The following is a 22569-nucleotide window of genomic DNA, read 5'->3' as shown; positions in this document are numbered from 1 at the left end:
CTGCGTGAATGGATTGCTTCTTCAAAGTGGCTGGTATATGTGAATCTCATATATATACTTAGTTATATAAGTTCATTTAGTTAACTTAATTGTATTCATAATTCTATTCATGCTTACTTAATGAATAATCAAGTCACCATGATCAAGTCGACGGTTCAAAAAGGATGCAAAGGGATATTACCATTAGCCAGCAAAGGATTTCTACCCACCCCTGAAAATATTGGCAGCTTGCATGGTATTCTCATATTTCTCTAGTCTATATGTTTGTATCGTGTGTTGTTTAATTTAAGTATTATATATGAAGGCTAGTTCAAGTTTGGTAATAAAGACAAATATTTTGTTGGCTTATTTCTTAGTTAAGATATAGTTTCTAGCTTATACTTAGTGCACCAACATTGGTTTGTTTCTCAATTAGGATCTTAGTTTCTAGCTTGTACTTAGTGCAGCAATATTGGTTTGTTTCTCAGTTGGGATTTCAGTTTCTAACTTGTACTTAGTGCAGCAATATTGGTTTGTTTCACAATTTGAGATCTAAATTTCTAGCTTGCATATTTCATCTGTCTTCTCTCTTAAATGTGAATCTCACCTTTTATTTAGTCGGTTTCTAGACATTGTACTTATATGTATCGGTGTTCTTTGATAAGAAAGAAGCTTCTTAGACATTTCGTCTTAGTGTTTTTGGTATTTGAATTTCAAGGCTGAAATTAACATCCTTATTTGGGTTTCTTGTTAACGTTTGAGCAGGTTTGGTGAGAAAAATATGAGCAGCATTGGGTATAAAAGGATGCTATTCACATAAATATGTAAGTGCAAGATCATAATTGGTAATTTGATTAGTAATGTGGTACAACGCAGTGTGTTTGTTCTTATGCAGTATTTTGATAACTTAACATGCCTTTCATGTTTCTTCTTTAAAAATGCTTAACATATGCTTTGTGATAGGAGCATTTTAATGCGACGTTTTAAGTGTTATTTCCTCATATTTACGTAGTTATTTCCTTAAATGAATCATTCTTGTTTAGGAAAGTTACTATTTTTAGTAATAGTTTCTATTTTCAGGTCCTTGGAGCAAACAAGCTGAAATGAGCTCAAAAAGGGAAAGAAAAGCTAGGGAACGTTGGAGAGAGCTGAGACAAGGCACAAGGACTACATAAATGAGCTTAAACGAAGATATGAAGTTTTCCTGGTCCAGTCAGGAAATCCTGATGCAACCAGGAAATCATGTTCAGAAGAGGAAACTTTGTCAAGCAAGACTCCAGAGCCAACCAGGAAGCATGATCCAAGAAATGAAGAGAAATGGTGGAATTTGAAGAGTCCTGGAGGCACTAGGAGACCTCATGGCTTGAAGATGACACATGGAGGCCCAAGAATCTTCTAGATTAATTATGGATTTAGGCAAAAAGGAGAAAAGCCCAATTAATTTGGGTTGTTGGACGTAAGGAAGATATTTTTGGGAATTAAATCTGATTTTGCCGTAGGAAATCATGAAGATAATGTGAAAAATCAAGAAGAAATCAAGGAAAAACGTTGGAGATATTCTAGGGAGAGTTTCAAGGGATTGTGCAACAAGAAAAAGCTCAAAACAAGTCCAGATTCGTTCCTAAATCCCCTCAATATATTTTGGACGAAAAGCTTCAAAATGTGTCCAAATTCATTGTCTAGGTTCATTCCTTGATATTTGGCCGAAAATGAAGAAGAAAATCAGATTAAATCCATATATATTTCGGCAACAATATATTAGGGACTTATTTTGAAGGCTTTTGATTGGTTGGGTGACACAACAAAGCTGACATGGCGCTACGTGATTGGTCGAAGCTGTGTGGAATTATTAAACAATTCTTTGGGAAAATTCATGAAGCTTGGAGACCAAGTTCACGTCCCCTATATATACTCCCCCTAAGCTAGACGTTTTCCACACCTCTTCATTCAGAAAATTCTCTCAACGTAAAAGCTCTCTCCATCTCTCTCCACTCTCTAGTTTTCAAGTTCTGCATTTTCAAGCAAGGAGAGGAAGAAGAAGAAGGAGCCGTGAAGATCATAGCCTCCATCATCCACCTTGAAGACTTGCTTCCAAGATTCAAGAGTCCAACGTTCAAGCTCTCCATCTCCATCTCCACTCACGGTGTAATTCATGCTTTTTTCCTTGTAATCTTTTGATTTCCTTGTTTGATTTCGTATGAACTTGTTTCTAGTTAACAATAATGTTTAGGGCAAAGCTTAAGCCCAATATTATGTTTAAATAAAGTTTTCGAATTCTATGATTGTGATTCTAAGTTGGTTATGTGAGTTTGTTCGATTGAATTTGCTTTACAGAAAACTTTTATATGTTTATGTTCTTTGGTGGCCAACTTAGGATATATGCATGTAATTGGTGCTAGATTTAGGTTAACAATTCACCTAATAGTTTTGTAACCCTAAATCACAAGTAGTAAAGGCTTTGGACAAAAGTCGAATTTAATTGAAAAGGATTGCAAATAGATGAACTTTTTCATACTAGGTTGTGCACTTAAATTGATAACCTTTCTCTATGCTTCTTGCGTTGAACATGTCTTGATTAGCTAGCTTTCTAGACTGTCATTGCGTGTTTAATAGGATTGATCTAGGTGCCTTCAGTTAGGTTAATTAGTAAAGGGAAGTAAAATATGGGAAATCATTTGCTTTGAATGTTTCACATGATCAACTTCTTTCTCATGACTTAGATGAACAATTGTAGGGTTTGAATCGAATTTGATTACATGGAATTGGTTTTGATCTTTGTTTCTTACGTTTCATTCTTGTACTTGTGTTTATACATTTTCTTTTTTTTATTTTAATTTTCAAAACCCTAATTCTTAAACCCCCCTTTTATTTCGTTATTTGTATTTATGTTTTTTGTAAATTTATACTTTATACTTTTTTTAATTCTTTATTTGTTTTACAATGACATGTGTACCCTCAATCCCCGGTTAGAACGATCCCTATTTACCATATACTAACGATGACATTTTCAGGGTTAAATTATATGCTTGCTTTTAAGTATATTAATTTTTGGCGCCGTTGTCGGGGATTGAAAAATCACTTGTTAAATTGTGAATATTTGTTGTATATATTGTGTTCGAAAGTTAGATTAATTTAAATTAATTAGGTTGTTATTTATATTATTGAACACGAATTTTAATTGTAAGTTGTAATTTGAGAGGAATAGGTGAAGTCGCGTTTGTTAATATTGGCCTAAACCCCTTATTGATACCTAGTTCATGTCCCTTAAGGTTGAGGGCGGCCTTTATTAACACTTGTTGAACTGTCTTCACACTTGGGACCTTTTTCATCTTAGTAAGTATAGCCTATGTGGGATGGTGTCTAGGAAGGGGACAACGTTCATAACAGATTTTGGATCCAGAAGTGCTTGCAAATGGGCCTAAACCACTATGTGGGAGTAGCTCATGCCAAAATGGATTCTGCCTCTTGTGGTCGCCCTCCCCTACCTGGCCATTTCAGTAAGGTTGCCCAAAGGATGTAAGAGGGACTTTGTGTCTAGACGACTATACTTGGGCCGCACGTCCACTTGATTTACCGCTTGGAATTATATTCGATATCAATGATATTTATAACAAAAGAAAATGTTGTTACACATTAAGGTATATCAGATAAAACATAGTCTTGAAAAAAGGTAGCTGTTTCAGTCCCATTGCACATCGAGACTCCCTGTTCCCGTACCTAAGTGTTGAAAATAATTGTAAAAGTAAAAAGAAATACTTGTGAATATTGTTACTCGTGTAAATTTTTGTTTTGTGGATAATAATGGTTGATAAGAGTGAGAGTTTTATTATGAGTTTTTAACCATAACAGAATAGGTGAATGACTCTGTCTTTAACATTAGTCATGCAACTAGTTTTAAGGGTAGAGCCCTTGGGCCGCACGTCTAAACTTTGGTTAAAGGCTCATAATGGAATTCAAGTTTTTGTTAATTATTTGTTTCACACCTTATACTTGAAAAAAAAAAAATTGTGACGTTTTATTGTATAAAACATTAATTTGTATTTCTTTGTTAATTATAGTCACTAACTTTATTTAATGGAGGTACCGTCTGGCTGAAAGACGTTAAACTCAAGCGCTGCTTGGGAGGCAACCCAATTCAGAAGTAGCTGTGCTGGAGACTACAAACACAGATTTGCTTTCTCCTTCCGTATTTCTTTTATTTTTCAATTTTTCTCTTTTGTTTTTGTTTTTGTAAATTCCATCCCTATATGTTTATTTGTTTAATTGCATGCTTATGATTGATTACATTGAGGACAATGCAATATTTAAGTGTGGGGGAAGGGATTTATATTTTTGTCTTGAGTCATATATATTGGAAAAACACAAAAAATTGGAAAAATGTCAAAATATATATATATAAATGTCAAAAAAATAATAAAAAATAAAAAATTCATTGTTGTTTTTGTTTTCGAGTCATAGGATGTCTTTCAACTGTCTAGGATGATTCTATATCTCTAAAATTATGGCTAAGAGAGGATCACAATACTGAGATGATTTTAAATGGTATTCTTTGGTTAATTGAGATATATGAAAAATGTATGCATGTGTAGTGGATATGGATTTCGTGACCTTGGTACAGAATATGAGCATGTTAAGATGAGTTTTGATTCATAAAACCCCATGTGAGATATTTGAGCCCATGTCCCTTTTTCTTGGAGTGATAAATGAAAAATTTATTCTTATTTTCTTGGCGATGTTTTGATGATCTCATTATTCTTTCATTTGATTGATTGCTTGCCATAGATTAAGTTTAATGGACTAGAGAATGCTAGAATTCACTCTTGTGCTTGTTGAGACTTTTATCAATACATGTCCCTGATTCTAGAAAGGATAAAGGCACCCTAGGAATTACCACCATTGCCAAATAAGCATGTATCCCCATTTGTGCCCGTCGTGGGACCCCCTAGATAAACCCCTTTGAGCCTACAATTATAAGTCTTTTCTTTCATCACCCTTGAAATCCTTAACCCTTGAACCTTAGTATAGTTACAATCCTAACCTTTGTTCTAAGAACTTAGTGGAGCTGTCTTTCGAGACTTACTACATGGATTTGGTGGCAAGGATGAAGATTGAAAAGAGGTGAAAGTTCAAGTGTGGGGGTAGACTTGTCCATGAAAAGAAAAAAAAAATTATGTGAAAGCCGTGAAAAAGAAAATGAAAAAGAAAAGAAAAAATGTGTACGGCTAAAAAAAGAAAAAGAAGAAAAAAAATGTGTTTATGGATTCTAGTCCCCCATACTTGGTGAGTTTGGAGATTGTTTTGAATTGAAGGCCCACTATTGGAAAATTTGGTCTTTGTCCAGTTCACGAGAGTTCAAAGGAAGTTTAGAATGAAGTTTGGGCCCAACCTGAAGACATTAGGCCCTTTTATTTTGCCTCTTTGGGAGTGACGTTGTGTATGCCTTGGTGGATTTCTAGAAGTCTCTCTACATCTACATGAGCTCTACTAGGTTTTTAGGATACTTTGTGAAATTCCTTACCCTTTCATTTCTTAAAACCTTGAGCCTTGGCCCCATTACAACCCTTTGTAAGACCTTTTTGATCCTTAAGATGGGACAGCCTTTGATCTGTGGAGATGAATTATAAGAGTTGAACCTATGGCTTGGGTCCATTCGTGCAAGTAGTTGATATCTTTCATGAGATCTTTTGAAAATTATATTCACAAAGAGCTTTTCGTTTCTTATATATGTGAGCTATTTGATTGCCTCAAAATATTTTCTCTCACATATAACTGAGTGATTATAAGCTTTTAAGCATTGCCTTGATCTGAGAGAAGAAAGAGTGGATATACCTTGTGAGGATATGGATCATACTTGTCTGAAACATGCTGAGCTCCACCCCATCACCATTGTTACAACCAAGTCTTACTTGTGTATGTGTGGATTATGTGTTTTAATTAACTCTCGAATGCCTAAACATTGATTCTTGGTTGAGTGTTAATCTTGATGTTGTGAAAGTAAGAGATTTCTGAGACAAAAATGTTGAAGGGCAATAGAGTCATTGTTTATGCAGAATCTTTTACTTTGTTTTCGTTTAGTCTAAGTTTGTGTCTTTGTGTGATTTTGCTAAGGGGCTATCAAAAGCTAAGTGTGGGGGAATTTGATAGGAGCATTTTAATGCGACGTTTTAAGTAGAGCAGAAGGGAGGAGAGAAGGAGTTTCAATCAGAACATGGTCAGTTTCTTTGGCTATCCTCACTCCTCACTTCCTCACCCAATTTGGAGTTGCTCACTTTTTGTACTATGTTTTTTGCTCACTTTGGCTATTAATATAGTAACTGGAGTATTTTATTTCCTCATAGTTACGTAGTTATTTCCTCATATTTACGTAGTTATTTCCTTAAATGAATCCTTCTTGTTTAGGAAAGTTGCTATTTTTAGTAATAGTTTCTATTTTCAGGTCCTTGGAGCAAACAAGCTGAAATGAGCTCAAAAAGGGAAAGAAAAGCTAGGGAACGTTGGAGAGAGCTCAGACAAGGCACAAGGACTGCATAAATGAGCTTAAACGAAGATATGAAGTTTTCCTGGTCTAGCCAGGAAATCCTGATGCAACCAGGAAATCATGTTCAGAAGAAGAAACTTTGTCAAGCAAGACTCCTGAACCAATCAGGAAGCATGATCCAAGAAATGAAGAGAAATGGTGGAATTTGAAGAGTCCTGGAGGCACTAGGAGACCTCATGGCTTGAAGATGACACATGGAGGCCCAAGAATCTTCTAGATTAATTATGGATTTAGGCAAAAAGGAGAAAAGCCCAATTAATTTGGGTTGTTGGACGTAAGGAAGATATTTTTGGGAATTAAATCTGATTTTGCCGTGGGAAATCATGAAGATAATGTGAAAAATCAAGAAGAAATCAAGGAAAAACGTTGGAGATATTCTAGGGAGAGTTTCAAGGGATTGTGCAACAAGAAAAAGCACAAAACAAGTCCAGATTCGTTCCTAAATCCCCTCAATATATTTTGGACGAAAATAAGGAACAAAATCTGCATTTTGTCATGAAAATCAAGAGAAAATCAAGGGGAGACGTTAAAGATAAGGCCATGGAGAGTTTTAAGGGAGAAAAGGTTCAAAATGTGTCCAAATTCATTGTCTAGGTTCATTCCTTGATATTTGGCCGAAAATGAAGAAGAAAATCAGATTAAATCCATATATATTTCGGCAACAATATATTAGGGACTTATTTTGAAGGCTTTTGATTGGTTGGGTGACACAACAAAGCTGACATGGCGCTACGTGATCGGTCGAAGCTGTGTGGAATTATTAAACAATTCTTTGGGAAAATTCATGAAGCTTGGAGACCAAGTTCACGTCCCCTATATATACTCCCCCTAAGCTAGACGTTTTCCACACCTCTTCATTCAGAAAATTCTCTCAACGTAAAAGCTCTCTCCATCTCTCTCCACTCTCTAGTTTTCAAGTTCTGCATTTTCAAGCAAGGAGAGGAAGAAGAAGAAGGAGCCGTGAAGATCATAGCCTCCATCATCCACCTTGAAGACTTGCTTCCAAAATTCAAGAGTCCAATGTTCAAGCTCTCCATCTCCACTCACGGTGTAATTCATGCTTTTTTCCTTGTAATCTTTTGATTTCCTTGTTTGATTTCGTATGAACTTGTTTCTAGTTAAGAATAATGTTTAGGGCAAAGCTTAAGCCCAATATTATGTTTAAATAAAGTTTTTGAATTCTATGATTGTGATTCTAAGTTGGTTATGTGAGTTTGTTCGATTGAATTTGCTTTACAGAAAACTTTTATATGTTTATGTTCTTTGGTGGCCAACTTAGGATATATGCATGTAATTGGTGCTAGATTTAGGTTAACAATTCACCTAATAGTTTTGTAATCCTAAATCACAAGTAGTAAAGGCTTTGGACAAAAGTCGAATTTAATTGAAAAGGATTGCAAATAGATGAACTTTTTCATACTAGGTTGTGCACTTAAGTTGATAACCTTTCTCTATGCTTTTTGCGTTGAACATGTCTTGATTAGCTAGCTTTCTAGATTGTGATTGCGTGTTTAATAGGATTGATCTAGGTGCCTTCAGTTAGGTTAATTAGTAAAGGGAAGTAAAATATGGGAAATCATTTGCTTTGAATGTTTCACATGATCAACTTCTTTCTCATGACTTAGATGAACAATTGTAGGGTTTGAATCGAATTTGATTACATGGAATTGGTTTTGATCTTTGTTTCTTACGTTTTATTCTTGTACATGTGTTTATACATTTTCTTTTTTTTTATTTTAATTTTCAAAACCCTAATTCTTAAACCCCCCTTTTATTTCGTTATTTGTATTTATTCTTTTTGTAAATTTATACTTTATCCTTTTTTTAATTCTTTATTTGTTTTACAATGACAGGTGTACCCTTAATCCCCGGTTAGAATGATCCCTATTTACCATATATTAACGATGACATTTTCAGGGTTAAATTATATTCTTGCTTTTAAGCATATCACTTTGGAATTTAGAACTATAACCATATAAGTCTGAACTATCTTGAGCTCATATTTTCTGTCCAGAAAAGTCCTACTGGTCTTGCGTTTACATTATGCAATGATTAATCAAGTATTAAGCTATTTGTTTTTCTTTGGATGAGCTCTTTGTATAGGCCAAGTTGTCATGTGTTCAGCATGACTAATATGATCCTTTCTTATTACTTGTCATGTATTCCACGCTTGAACTTTTATAGGTGGTGGAAGAATGGAGTATCTATAATGAGATAAATGTATTTCCTTTTTTGTTGGGTGACTAAATCTGCAGTTTTCTTATTACAGGTTAATATGTCACTTGAAATTTCCTGATTATATATAATCTTTATCATTAAGCTGCTTGAAGATTTTGTGAGGTTAGTTCTTACCATTTTTGTTCCCAGTATTCATTATTAAGATGCTTGAAGATTTTGTGAGGTTAGTTCTTACCATTTTTGTTCCGAGTATTCATTATTAGTAGTTAGAAAATGTTTAGGACATGTACTCTTTTAAGGCAGTACTTCATGCTTATGAATTTGTTGTGCATGTTATCTTCTTTTTAGCATTACTTCTAGCATTGACAAATTTTGTAATACTCCTCTTTAATCGTTTTTGCAGTTCAAATATGACTTGCATGTCGTGCAGCCGTGAGGAAATTGATGTAGATAGGAACTTACTAGGAATTCTATATTTGATTTCATAATTCAAACAGTACTTTGGTCAATAATATATAATTTTGGTTGGTTGCCAATATATATATTTTTATTGGATTCATATGGAAGTTTTAATGACGTTTTTTCATATATATTGACACTTCTTAGATGTGCTCTAATACATAGAAGGACAACTTTTTTAGATTTAAGGACACTTATCTAGTGTCATAGTAAACATTAGAGGACATTTTTTGAACGTCCTAATAGATATTAGACGACGGTTAAAAACGTCCTAGAAGACATTAGATGACATTTTTTTAGAGATACAAGGACACGTTTCATGCGTCCTAGTAGACATTTTAGGACGTTTTTCCAACGTCCTTAAAAGGCACTTACAATGACTCCTTGATAGATGACGTTTTTTTTGCGTGTCATCTAAAGTTTTCAAAGACGTTTTTCGAACGTCCTTAAATGCTTTTTTTGTAGTAGTGATCGATCATCATTCATTCTGGAGAGACGAACAGTAGCCACACCTCCAAAAATAGAGGCAACCCTTTGGGTTGCTCTCTTTCCTATTCTTCCCCTCCATTTTTCCTCGTTTCTTTCTATTTTATTTTATTTTGAGATTTGAAGGACTACTCACATAAAGCTTCAAGGATCCATCAAGGGGCTCAACCTCTACAAGATTCAATATTTGAGTATTTTGTGGGAGTTGTAATTCAAGGCTAGTCATGCTAGCTTTTTAGCTATTTGTGATGATCCTTGTTTTCTCCTACACTTCTCTACTCTTTGCTATTTGAATTTTGTAATCTTGATGTCTATGATTATGGGTTTTGAGTAATTTCCTTGTTAGGGGTTAGCTAGGGTTGTGTGCCCTAGCCCAAATTTTGTGTAAAAGATGTTTAATTTAATGTAATGAAGCAATTTTCATATGATGGATGCTTATATCTATTTTTGTTGGGTTAAAATGCATGTCTAGTAGCCTAGTCAACTCTAGAATATGTATTTTGAGCATGTCTAGGACGGAGTTTGAGGCTTGACCCCCTCTAATTCCTAAGCTAGAAACCTTCAATTTCGTATTTGAGGGGTTATAAGCATGGTGATTTATACCCGTTGCGTGATTGCGCGGGCGGGTCGCTTAGTAGTCTAATTCCTCGATCTCTAGGCCTCTTGATGTGAATTAGGGACCCTTGAATCAGAGTAGGAATACCATGAAAGGGAATTTCGGTCCTTGAGCCTTGAACCACCTTGGATAAGACTACCGCCAAAGTAGGAGATTTGCATATACATTATATTAGCTTCCGAAACATAGAATTTGGGTGAAGAAACCTCCCTAACACCCGGCATTCCAATTTATTTGGTTATACTTTTATTAATTTCTTTGTATTTTTATTAATTGCTTTACATTTCATCACATTTTGTTAATCTAAAATTCTACCTCAAAATATTGAAACTCCGACTCATTGTAGATAGCCACCACTAGGCTCTTAGTTTTGATTAGGCTTTGGTGAGAATCAAAGTCGAGCATTGCTAAGGCTTGGTGATAGGAGCATTTTAATGCGATGTTTTAATAGTTATTCCTCATATTTTACTTAGTTATTTACTTACATAAATCAATTTTAATAAAGTTTTTATTTTTAGGTACCTTGGAGCAAATGGAGAAGAAATGAGCTTAAAGGCACATGAGAAGTAAGGGAACGTTGGAAATGATAGAGGCAAGGCACGAGGGCTACAGAAATGAGCTGAAATGAAGAAATGAAGTTTTCCTGGTCCAGCCAGGAAATCCTGGTCTGACTAGGAAACCTACTCCTTCCAGGAAAAGGAATCCTAACGACACAAGGAGTCCCAGTTGAACTAGGAAAGCAAAAGAAGATTCCGAAAGGTTCAAGAACATTTCATGTGAAGAGTCCTCGTTGGACTAGGAGTCCTGATGACACTAGGATACCTGGGTGGACTAGGAGATCCTAAGAACAAGCTCAAAACGTCCTCTACAAAGGTGACATGGATTGGGAGTTATTTTTGGCAAGAAAAGATGGTTAAAAATCAGATTTTGGGTCCGTATTAGACACAAACTGATTTTGGCCGAATTTCAAGAATATATATGGATAATGACATCTCAATTAAATCCTAAATGCATCTAGACATGATTATGGCCAAAGGGAGACTTCGACAGATAAGGAAGGAGAATTTCAAGGGATTACAACAAGCAGAAAGGTTGAAAACAGGTCCAGATATATTCCTTGATGTCCACATTCATTCTTGGCCAAAATTGAGGAGATAAATTAGAAAATAATCATGCAATTAATGCAAAAATAATCTCCCTAGAATCAAGGTGCTAATTTGAAGACTTCTGATTGGTTGGATGACATAGTAGAGTTGACGTGTCATTATTTGATTGGTTGAAGCTGTGTGGCATGAGCAGATAATTCCTAGGAAATTAATAGAAGATTCATGAAGACTTGGAGACTAAGTTGCCATCCTCCTATAAATAGGAGCATCAAAACACACCAATTCTTTCATTCTTTTCATACACCTCTCTCCCTCAGATAATTCTAAACACAAAAAATTCTCTCCATTCTCTAGTCTTCAGAAGCTCTGTGTCTCAACCAAGGAGGAGAAGAAGTCATGCAATACATCAAGATCCTAGCCGCCATCCACCCTTGTGTCGTCCCTAGAAGATTGCTTGCTTTCAATGATCTTCAAGTTCTTCGTCTCAAGGCTTCGTCATTCATCTTTCACGGTGTATTTCATACTTTCTTTTGCTTTCCTTTGTTTGATTTCGTATAGTTATGAATTCTAGTTAACATGAAGTTAAGGGCAAAGTTTAAAGCCCGTTTATATGTTTTGAAATAAAGTTGTGATTTCTATATGTTGATTTATATGTTGCTCATGTGAGATTGCTTAATTGATTTTGGATTATAGAAAACTTTTATATGTATGTGTTCTTTGGTGGCCAACTTAGGATATATACATGTAATTGGAGCTACATTTAGGTAAACAATTCACCTAATAGTTTTGTAAACCTATTTCATAAGTAGTAAAGGTTTTGGACAAAAGTCGAAATCAATTAAGGAGGATTGCAAATAGATGAACTTTTTCATACTAGGTTGTGCACTTTGGTTGACATCCTTTCTTTGTTCTTCATGCGTTGAATGTGTTCTTGATTAGTTAGCTTTCTAGACTATGATTGAATGTTCAATAGGATTGATTTAGGTGCTTTCACTTTGATCAATTATTCAAGGAAAGTAAAATATGGGAAATCGTTTGCTTATTAACGTTTCACATGGTCAACTTCTTTCTCATGACATAGAAAATTAACTGTAGGAATTGTGATTGGATTTCATTCATATAGATGTGGTTTTGATCTTTGTTCCTTGCGTTCCACCCTTGTATATGTATTTTACATTTTTATTTTTGTATCTTTTAATTTTTAGTTTAAAAATATTAAAACCCCTTTATTTGTGTTTACTTGTATATAATTTTTTTCTTTGTTTTATTTTTGTAAATAATACTTTTTACTTGTATTAATTCTTAATTTATTTTTGCAATTACATGTGTACCATCAATCCCCGGCTAGAACGATCCCTACTTATTCTATATTGACAACAACATTTTGCAGGGTTAAATTGCACGCTTGTCCTTAGCGCTGTCAATTTTTGGTGCCTTAGATTAGAGTAAAATTTTTGTTTATTTTGTTCTTCTTTTGTATGCTAAGTGTCTTTAGTTCCGACCATCCAAGAATGGTGGGTTAGCAACTAATCCCCGTGGTACGATAATTTTGGACTTAATACTTCCCTATTTTGACACGATTCGTATGCTTGTGAGAATTTATGCATCAAGTCAGTAATCCAACTCTCCACTTATTATACTTGGCCATAAAGAGGTAAACGCCAAACATATAGGACCACTAGCAAACAACTTGGGCCACAACCAACAATTCAAACCAACCCAGTGCAATATTAAAAGCAGTTGCAGTTTCTACTTTCAAGCTTGACAAAACTAACAATATTAAAATCAAACCAACCCATTTCAATAACCATGGTTATTCATTATGGACCTAAAGTCATGCATACAAAAACAATTTTCATACCAAAATCCCTACACCCGAAACCCAGAAACCAATAAAGAAATAAACCCCAATTTTAAAATCGGCAAATTTTTAAGAGAAGAAAACCAAACCCTTTATCAACAGCTCAGAGAACAACCCAGAAACCACATAAAGTTTAAAACCCCAAAAAAATTTTGAAACCCTAATCTGGAAACAATCGAACCATTGAAATTCGGATGTAAACCAGTTCGAATCGAAATTATATAGTTCAGAACATAAGTAGAACTTAAAATATTGTGGGATAGCATCCTTGCCGCCTTCTGCATATTGAGGAACCTAGATATCATCGTCCGCCATCCCAACCACATCAACCTCTCTCTATCCGCCGCCAACAACCTTCAATTCCACTCAGGTTTTCACTATCGTCTTCAATGATGAATGATTCGAGCTACGAGTTATGAGATTATGAATGCGGATTTTCGGGATTAAGAGGTAGTAATAGTGGTATAGGAGCGTTTTTGAATTTTAGGGTTTTTTTGGGGGAAATAGGGAACGGGTGATTTGAAACGGGGTTTAAGGTTGAATTCGACTCAGGCCATTTCTAACATTTTACGGTCCAACTGGCTTACGTGGAACTGAGGTTGTGTCAGAACGTTTGCCACGTCAGACGGATAACAGAGATATGGATGGCGTGGACCTTAAGTGTGAGAAATGAGAGTTTAAGAACTTACCTGTTTAATTTAAAAGCTAAAGGACTAAACTGTTTTTCAGTGAAAAGTATAAGGAGTAACAAGTATTTAATCATTGTTGGTATATATACCTCTCAAGCACAAATACTAGAAGCACAAGGCTTATCTAGCCACAAAAGAGTAGCAAAGACACTCCCAGACAGGGTTCGCGATACTTTTATGGCGGTATCGGGAACCCAAACGTCCCACATTGAAAGCAAGGGAGCTGCATCCCTCCAAATCCTTCTATCTCCAACACCTAAGAAGGTCATTGTTTACTATCGCTTTCCACTATCTTTATCCTATAACAATACTGACTTAGGCATCGGAGCGTTGAAGGCTGACACACCCGATCTTCCCTCTTACCTTTGTTCTGTCTTACAGATAAGCAAGACCAATAGCGATAGTGACAAGCCATCCCATGATTATGCTGAATTAGACTACACTCATCTACTTTACAGAAACATTTGGCGCTAGAACGAGGAGATACACGGATCCAATGTCAATAGATAGATAGATAGTTCGACTAATGTTAAAAAAATAAAAAATAAAAAATAAAATTCAGCGGAATCCCTACCATCATCAAATATTAATTTGATTCCTTTCGTTACTCTACAGGGAAGAGAAGAGAAGAGCGACACTTCCAAACTTCCTCGTTGCAGCAGCAGCAGCGGCGGCGTCGCATCATCATCATCATCATCACAATCATGGGTCTCGCTGTCCCACATCTCCTCACTCTCTTCCTCTTCTTCTCTCTTATCTGCTTCTCTCCCATCCTCGCCGACTCCGACTTCGAAGGCTTCGAAGACGCCGACGATATCGACGAAGACTTGGACTCCTCACTCCCTCTCACCACCACCACCCATCCATCCCAAACACTCCTCACCGCGACGGCCACCTCCCAACCGGACCCGGTGCCGGATCCCAGTGATCCTGTTCCGGATTCGGACCCAGCATCATCAACTACTGATTCTCCTAAACCTTCTTCCACCAGCTTTGAGTATTGGGACGAAGACGAGTTCGAAGGTCTACCACAGCAACGGCCACTCACAGTTACTGAAAATGCTACTCCCTCTCCCGATTCCGATCTGAAACCCTCGACCGATCCGAAACAACCACCCGAGAGTTCTTCCAGATCTTACACGGTGGAGATCGCCTGCGGAGGGTTCTTGATCGTTTTCATCATCAATTACTTCACCGGAAAGCGCGTGAACGAGAACCTCGCCCTGGCATGGGCTGCCAAATTCGCAACCAAGGGCACTATTTTCGACAAGAACTTCAGTCTTTTGGGCGTTGGCGAAGGCGATGACTCACCCTTGCTCTTGAAAGAAGGCCAGAACGTGTTCAAATTCTATGCCAGTGGGCGGAGGTGCTGCCAGGGGCTGTTGGCCACTATGGAGCTTAAGAGCCGCCACGATTTGATCTCTTCCATTTTCAATTTGGTGGTGCCTATTAGTAGAGACGAGATTAGTTTCGAGGTTTATATGAATGATGATGCCATGGACCACGTGGTTTTTGCTGTGGCCAAGAAGAAGGCCGCCAAAGCAATGCAGAAGGAGGTTCCCGACTTGCAGAAGTTCGCCACTATTGTTTCGCCTCCTACTGGCAGGAAGTGGGTTGCCGACGACTTGGCGGTTATCTCTGAGTCCAAAGAGGTAGCTGGGGATTTAATCACTGAGGCTGTTCTTGATCAGGTTGGTTCTTCTTGTATCCCAACATATTTGGGTTATATGTGATTTTATTTTTAAATGTGTTAGGTAGGTTGTATGTGCACACGTTTATGCAAGTAATGTGATGATAATGCTTAGGCTGCTCTTTTACACATCAGACACCAATTTAGCAATCGTCAAAGCTAAGACTTGTAGAGGTTAGGAGGCACTTTAACGTTCCATATTGCATGAGAGAGGGACTTGCATGAAAAAAGCTCTTGATGCTTCCAACATCCATATTCTTTTATCTGGCCTAGATGGAAGCAGCCTAAAATATCTAAACAGGCCTATAATGTAGTTAACTCCCCTACCTCTTGATCATTTTCATTCAAATCCCATGACAAAGGATAAGAAGAATGAGATACACATATAGGTGCAAATAATTATTTTCAGTTATTTTTAATAATTTTGCTTCTTTGGGCCTTTATCTACTTGGTACTGCTGAATGAACCCCTCTTTCACGATTTCAAATCTCTTTCATCTTTTTAATAGACTTCCTTTTTAATCTAGAATGGAGGAAGTATATCATATTGGCACAAGTGAAGTGCAAGTTTTTTACCTGAAGTATAGATACTCTGTATGCATGTTATTCACAGTGCGTTCTCTGTTAGGTGCAAGTTTTATTTTTTAATGTATGGTCATCCCATATTGCTGCCTTTATAGGAGAGACGGTGATAATAATAAACGACATTTTCTCTTTATCATAATAGCAATCGACTGCTGTTGTGCCTTTTGCTATCTATCTTGATCAAATTTTTTATAGTCTGTTACTTTCAGAGCTCTTTCTCGATTAACTTATTTAGTTATTTTAACATAATTCTGCCCCGATTGCCCTACAATGAGTCAATCCTCTCTAAATATAGTGTTCCAACATCCAATTGTCTCGTCTAAATTCCAAGAAATTGAATCTGGATCTACATTTGAATCAGTACTTGAATCTGGGCCAGACAATATGATAGTTTTTTCAGCCAGTTGCATTCTGATAAGAAGAAATTTATGGGTTCTGTACCTTTATGGGCAATTAAATATAGTAGTCATGTGATAAATGATATATATTAGACCAATAATTATCACTGCCGACTGCATAGCTACAGTAATTGAATTTGAGCACCTCATTGATGCAGTGCTGAGAAAGTACGATTTCTCAACAAAGTCGTACCAACTTTTAAACAATTTTGCCTGCATTGTTCTGTATGTGGAAAGGTTACAAATTTCTTTTTCAGTTAATTTAATGTTGGCGAAAGGGAAAAGAAAAAAAACAATGGAGAGAGTGAGGGATGGAAAAAGTGTGATGTGCAAATGTCCAATTGTTTTTTCCATTTAGACAAGATTATTTCAGGAGGCTATGTACAGTTGGGACGTGGTGTTTCCCTTAGGTTTGACTTTCCTATCCATGGTTCTGGCTGAAGAAGCAATGTCACATGGAGATTCAGGGATTCCAATTTAGTGTTACGGCCATGCTGTACCCCGTTTTGGGTTGAGATTTCAAAACACAGGTCTGGCTTCGCTAAAATTGAGCATCCCAAAGTCTTTGAGGTTGGGTAGGATTTTGCTGACGGAAAGAGGCAAGGAGAAAAATTGTAGAACAAGTTAAAGGGCACACCTGTGCTACATAAATGGAAGAAAAAAGGAACTGTTCTTCCGCCACCGAGCTGTGTGCATCCATGTACCATGGGTCATCTGAAAGCTGATAAAGAATGGGAGATGGATGGGCTTGAAAGAAATCAGAATGTTCTCATAAAAGTGAAAAACCCTATTTATTCATTTAGTTGTTTTTTTTTTTTTTTTTGGAATCATTAAGTTGATGTTTGTGTGTGTGTGTGTTGTAATTTTTACATGTTATTTTCTTTTCCGTGTGCATGCTGTATAGTGTCCGTGTCTGCAACATAGGTTGGGATATTCCAACTTCTTTAGTGGAAGAAGAGGGGGATGCTGTTGGGAAGATGTATATTGATGTCTGTCTTGTGAGTCATTTGGATGGTAAGGAATAAAAAACAATTAGAGGATGTGTTGGGGAAAAGAGGGTTTGATTCTTATTTTCTTATTTGGGTTCAATACTACAGAATTTTGGGATTGCTCTTGTTTTGCTATATTTTCATTTCCGAGAGGTGTTGTCTGGTTTTTTGGATATATTGCCTTTTTTTTTTTTTTTTTTTTTGGGTTGTTAGCTTGTTTTGATTCTTAGCTTCTTTATTGGGTTCAGTTACTACAGAATTTTGGGATTGTTCATGTTTTGCTATTTTTTTGTATTGGAGAGCTTTGAGTAGGACTTGCATGAAAAAAGCTCTTGATGCTTCCAACATCCATATTCTTTTATCTGGCCTAGATGGAAGCAGCCTAAAATATCTAAACAGGCCTATAATGTAGTTAACTCCCCTACCTCTTGATCATTTTAATTCAAATCCCATGACAAAGGATAAGAAGAATGAGATACACATATAGGTGCAGATAATTATTTTCAGTTATTTTTAATAATTTTGCTTCTTTGGGCCTTTATCTACTTGGTACTGCTGAATGAACCCCTCTTTCACGATTTCAAATCTCTTTCATCTTTTTAATAGACTTCCTTTTTAATCTAGAATGGAGGAAGTATATCATATTGGCACAAGTGAAGTGCAAGTTTTTTACCTGAAGTATAGATACTCTGTATGCATGTTATTCACAGTGCGTTCTCTGTTAGGTGCAAGTTTTATTTTTTAATGTATGGTCATCCCATATTGCTGCCTTTATAGGAGAGACGGTGATAATAATAAACGACATTTTCTCTTTATCATAATAGCAATCGACTGCTGTTGTGCCTTTTGCTTTCTATCTTGATCAAATTTTTTATAGTCTGTTACTTTAAGAGCTCTTTCTCGATTAACTTATTTATTTTAACATAATTCTGCCCCGATTGCCCTACAATGAGTCAATCCTCTCTAAATATAGTGTTCCAACATCCAATTGTCTCGTCTAAATTCCAAGAAATTGAATCTGGATCTACATTTGAATCAGTACTTGAATCTGGGCCAGACAATATGATAGTTTTTTCAGCCAGTTGCATTCTGATAAGAAGAAATCTATGGGTTCTGTACCTTTATGGGCAATTAAATATAGTAGTCATGTGATAAATGATATATATTAGACCAATAATTATCACTGCCGACTGCATAGCTACAGTAATTGAATTTGAGCATCTCATTGATGCAGTGCTGAGAAAGTACGATTTCTCAACAAAGTCGTACCAACTTTTAAACAATTTTGCCTGCATTGTTCTGTATGTGGAAAGGTTACAAATTTCTTTTTCAGTTAATTTAATGTTGGCGAAAGGGAAAAGAAAAAAACAATGGAGAGAGTGAGGGATGGAAAAAGTGTGATGTGCAAATGTCCAATTGTTTTTTCCATTTAGACAAGATTATTTCAGGAGGCTATGTACAGTTGGGACGTGGTGTTTCCCTTAGGTTTGACTTTCCTATCCATGGTTCTGGCTGAAGAAGCAATGTCACATGGAGATTCAGGGATTCCAATTTAGTGTTACGGCCATGCTGTACCCCGTTTTGGGTTGAGATTTCAAAACACAGGTCTGGCTTCGCTAAAATTGAGCATCCCAAAGTCTTTGAGGTTGGGTAGGATTTTGCTGACGGAAAGAGGCAAGGAGAAAAATTGTAGAACAAGTTAAAGGGCACACCTGTGCTACATAAATGGAAGAAAAAAGGAACTGTTCTTCCGCCACCGAGCTGTGTGCATCCATGTACCATGGGTCATCTGAAAGCTGATAAAGAAAGGGAGATGGATGGGCTTGAAAGAAATCAGAATGTTCCCATAAAAGTGAAAAACCCTATTTATTCATGTAGTTGTTTTTTTTTTTTTTTTTGGAATCATTAAGTTGATGTTTGTGTGTGTGTGTGTGTGTTGTAATTTTTACATGTTATTTTCTTTTCCGTGTCCATGCTGTATAGTGTCCGTGTCTGCAACATAGGTTGGGATATTCCAACTTCTTTAGTGGAAGAAGAGGGGGATGCTGTTGGGAAGATGTATATTGATGTCTGTCTTGTGAGTCATTTGGATGGTAAGGAATAAAAAACAATTAGAGGATGTGTTGGGGAAAAGAGGGTTTGATTCTTATTTTCTTATTTGGGTTCAATTACTACAGAATTTTGGGATTGCTCTTGTTCTTGTTTTGCTATATTTTCGTTTCGGAGAGGTGTGGTCTGGTTTTTTGGATATATTGCCTTCTTTTTTTTTTTTTGGGTTGTTAGCTTGTTTTGATTCTTAGCTTCTTTATTGGGTTCAGTTACTACAGAATTTTGGGATTGTTCATGTTTTGCTATTTTTTTGTATTGGAGAGCTGTTGTTTGGTTTTGTGGATATATTCCCCTTTTTTTTTTTTTTTTTGGTTGTTCACTTATTCGTGATTGGCTTTAGCTTTATTCAATTCATTATTCATTGTTTGTCTATTCTGCTTTTGAATTTCCATATTCTGCCTTTATCATACTCTGACTTCCATAGCTGATAGATTTCTTTTTATTTATTCATTTGTTTAGATTGTGTTCTTGAAATCATAATTCTTATAAATGATTGGATAATGTTCAATTCTTGGATCAAGTGCAGTATGCAGAAACTGTTGTATATATAACTTGGAATCACCATACAGGGGATCTGGGATTTTAGAACACTTGACTAATGGCACTCAATTGATGGTATTTGCAGGTTTTTGGTGAGAAAGTTTTTCAGAAATTTGGAAAGGGTTTCATGTATATGCATTTTTCAGATCAACATCCAGGGCCTACACACAAGAAGATGCTATTGTTCAAGTATGCACTACCTGATGCTGATAACATGGCCGATATGACTCGTTTGGTGGCCTTGATACCTTACTATATTGATTTGATTGGTCGTTACAAGCTAAGCAGTCAGGTAGGCTTTTTTTACTTTTGGTCTGGACGGGTCAGCTATAAGTTATATTGTGGAGTCAAGTTTGAGAATTGTGATTTGATCCAGTTTTATTTTTATTATTTTTTAATTTGATTCTGATATGTGCTAGTGTAGGCCCGATCCAAAACAGAAGCAACCAGATCAAAGGCTGCTCAAGAGGCATACAAAGAACTCCAAAACGCTAGGCAAGAAGCTTTGCAAAGAAAGAAGGCAGAGAGGAAAAAATTGATGGAGGAGGCTGAGGCTAAGCTTAGTGCAGAGAGTATTCGCAAGAAGGAAGCAAAGGAGCGTGCTCGTCAAATGAAGAAGGCAATGCCTAAAATGAAAATGACCCGTGCTAGCTAATTGTTACAGTTTTATTGTTATTGGTTACTCTGTGTTCTTCTTCTTCTTCTTTAATATACTCATGATATTTCAGTTGGCCATTGCTTGCCATAAGTTTTGCTTCTGAACCTTCGTAAGTTGTACCCTAATTGTTTGAATTAGCTTCTCTCTAACATTTCATATCAGTAGATTTTGAATATACCAGAATTATGTGCCTCACACGTAAGATTTCTTTGACGGTTTTGGGAGCCACTGTTTTTGCTTCATGTTGCATTGTTGCTACTCTGTTCTACAAGAGGGTGATCTCGTTCACCCTTTCAGATTCACGAGGATTATCCTTTTGTTTTTCTTTAATGAAGCGTCTTTTTCTTTTTCTTTAGCGTACTAAATCAGACATTTAAACTATGAATTCCAGCCTTCGAATCCTCTTGTTTTTTTTTTTTGTCGTTTTCTGATCTGGGTTTAAATTGGTTGACATAGAGTTAACTTGTAAGTGTGAATTTTACTGCTTTTGGCACTCAAATTTGATGCTTGCACTCATAAGTGGAATGCTAGTGTGAATGATGTGCTAAAAAGTTCAGGGTTAAAATCACTCCATACTACTTACGGAGAAAAAACGGATTATTTCTTTGGGTGTCGATATTGTTAATCTACCAAATTCTTTGTTCTCCTTCCATACTCTCTTCATCATACTAATAAATTTTTGAATTGTAATTTTTTTGTGGGCTAATTACTGTTTAGTACCCTGTCGTTTTAGTCCAACATCAATTCAGTCCCTCGACTTTCAATTTCATCAAAAACACCCCTGCAATATCATTTTCTCGTCCAATAGGTCCCTCCGTTGGGATTCCGTCAATTTCAACCGTTAATTGCTGACGTGGCAGTCCAACGCAGCAAAAGTGGGACCCACATGAAAGTCAAATACCGAAAATGACCCTAGCCAACCAGATATGGAAAAATCCAAAATAAACAACAAATTTTGAGGTATGGGAGATTCGAACCCACACCACCATGCATGCATAGCAAAGCCCCAACCACCATGCCACTTGTACAACATTGATATATGTCAAACAACATAATATATATATCTGTATACCCAACAAAATCTGGGAAAATCCAAAATAAACCCCAAATTAAGGGGTTAGGGAGATTCGAACCCAGACCACTATGCATGCAAAGCAAAGGCCCAACCACCATGCCACTCACACGACATTAATATATGTCGAACAATATAATATATATATCTGTATATGTCAACAAAATCTGGGATTTATTTTATATATTATGTCAACATATATATATATAATATAATATATATATTTTTTATATATAATATATTATATATATATATATTGACATAATATATATAATATATAATATAATGTTATATATATATATGTTGGAATAATATATTGACATAATATATAATATATTAATTATATAATATATTATATATATATATATATATATATATATATATATGTTTCCATAATATATAATATATAATATACAATATAATATATAATATAATATATATATTATATATATTGACATAATATATAAAATAAATCCCAGATTTTGTTGACATATACAGATATATATATATTATATTGTTCAACATATATTAGTGTCTTGTAAGTGGCATGGTGGTTGGGGCTTGGCATTGCATGCATAGTGGTCTGGGTTCAAATCTCCCTAACCCCATAATTTGGG

The 22569-nt window shown here is 35.9% G+C and overlaps 1 protein-coding gene across 1 annotated transcript; it reads left to right on the top strand.

Moving 5' to 3' along the window:
* Window positions 1-14455: 14455 nt before the first annotated feature.
* LOC133743242 (uncharacterized protein At5g49945-like) lies at window positions 14456-21077 on the top strand. Its single transcript, XM_062171105.1, has 3 exons — window positions 14456-15603; window positions 20308-20514; window positions 20647-21077. The coding sequence occupies exons 1-3, from the start codon at window positions 14617-14619 to the stop codon at window positions 20875-20877; spliced, it is 1425 nt and encodes a 474-aa protein (XP_062027089.1). The 5' UTR covers window positions 14456-14616; the 3' UTR covers window positions 20878-21077.
* The last annotated feature ends 1492 nt before the right edge of the window (window positions 21078-22569 follow it).

This window comes from Rosa rugosa, chromosome 4 (assembly GCF_958449725.1).
Source record: "Rosa rugosa chromosome 4, drRosRugo1.1, whole genome shotgun sequence".
In the NCBI taxonomy this organism is placed as follows: Eukaryota; Viridiplantae; Streptophyta; class Magnoliopsida; order Rosales; family Rosaceae; genus Rosa; species Rosa rugosa.
The sequence above is the reverse complement of the archived record's forward strand: the minus strand, read 5'-3'. Positions and strand labels throughout refer to the sequence as shown.

What these genes read in the sequence shown, in the direction of transcription:
- LOC133743242 (XM_062171105.1), top strand. Translation starts at nt 14,617, where the DNA reads ATGGGTCTCGCTGTCCCACATCTCCTCACTCTCTTCCTCTTCTTCTCT. An exon ending in CTGAGGCTGTTCTTGATCAG is followed by an intron (nt 15,604 to 20,307) that starts GTTGGTTCTTCT and finishes TGGTATTTGCAG; the next exon opens with GTTTTTGGTGAGAAAGTTTT. An exon ending in GTTACAAGCTAAGCAGTCAG is followed by an intron (nt 20,515 to 20,646) that starts GTAGGCTTTTTT and finishes GTGCTAGTGTAG; the next exon opens with GCCCGATCCAAAACAGAAGC.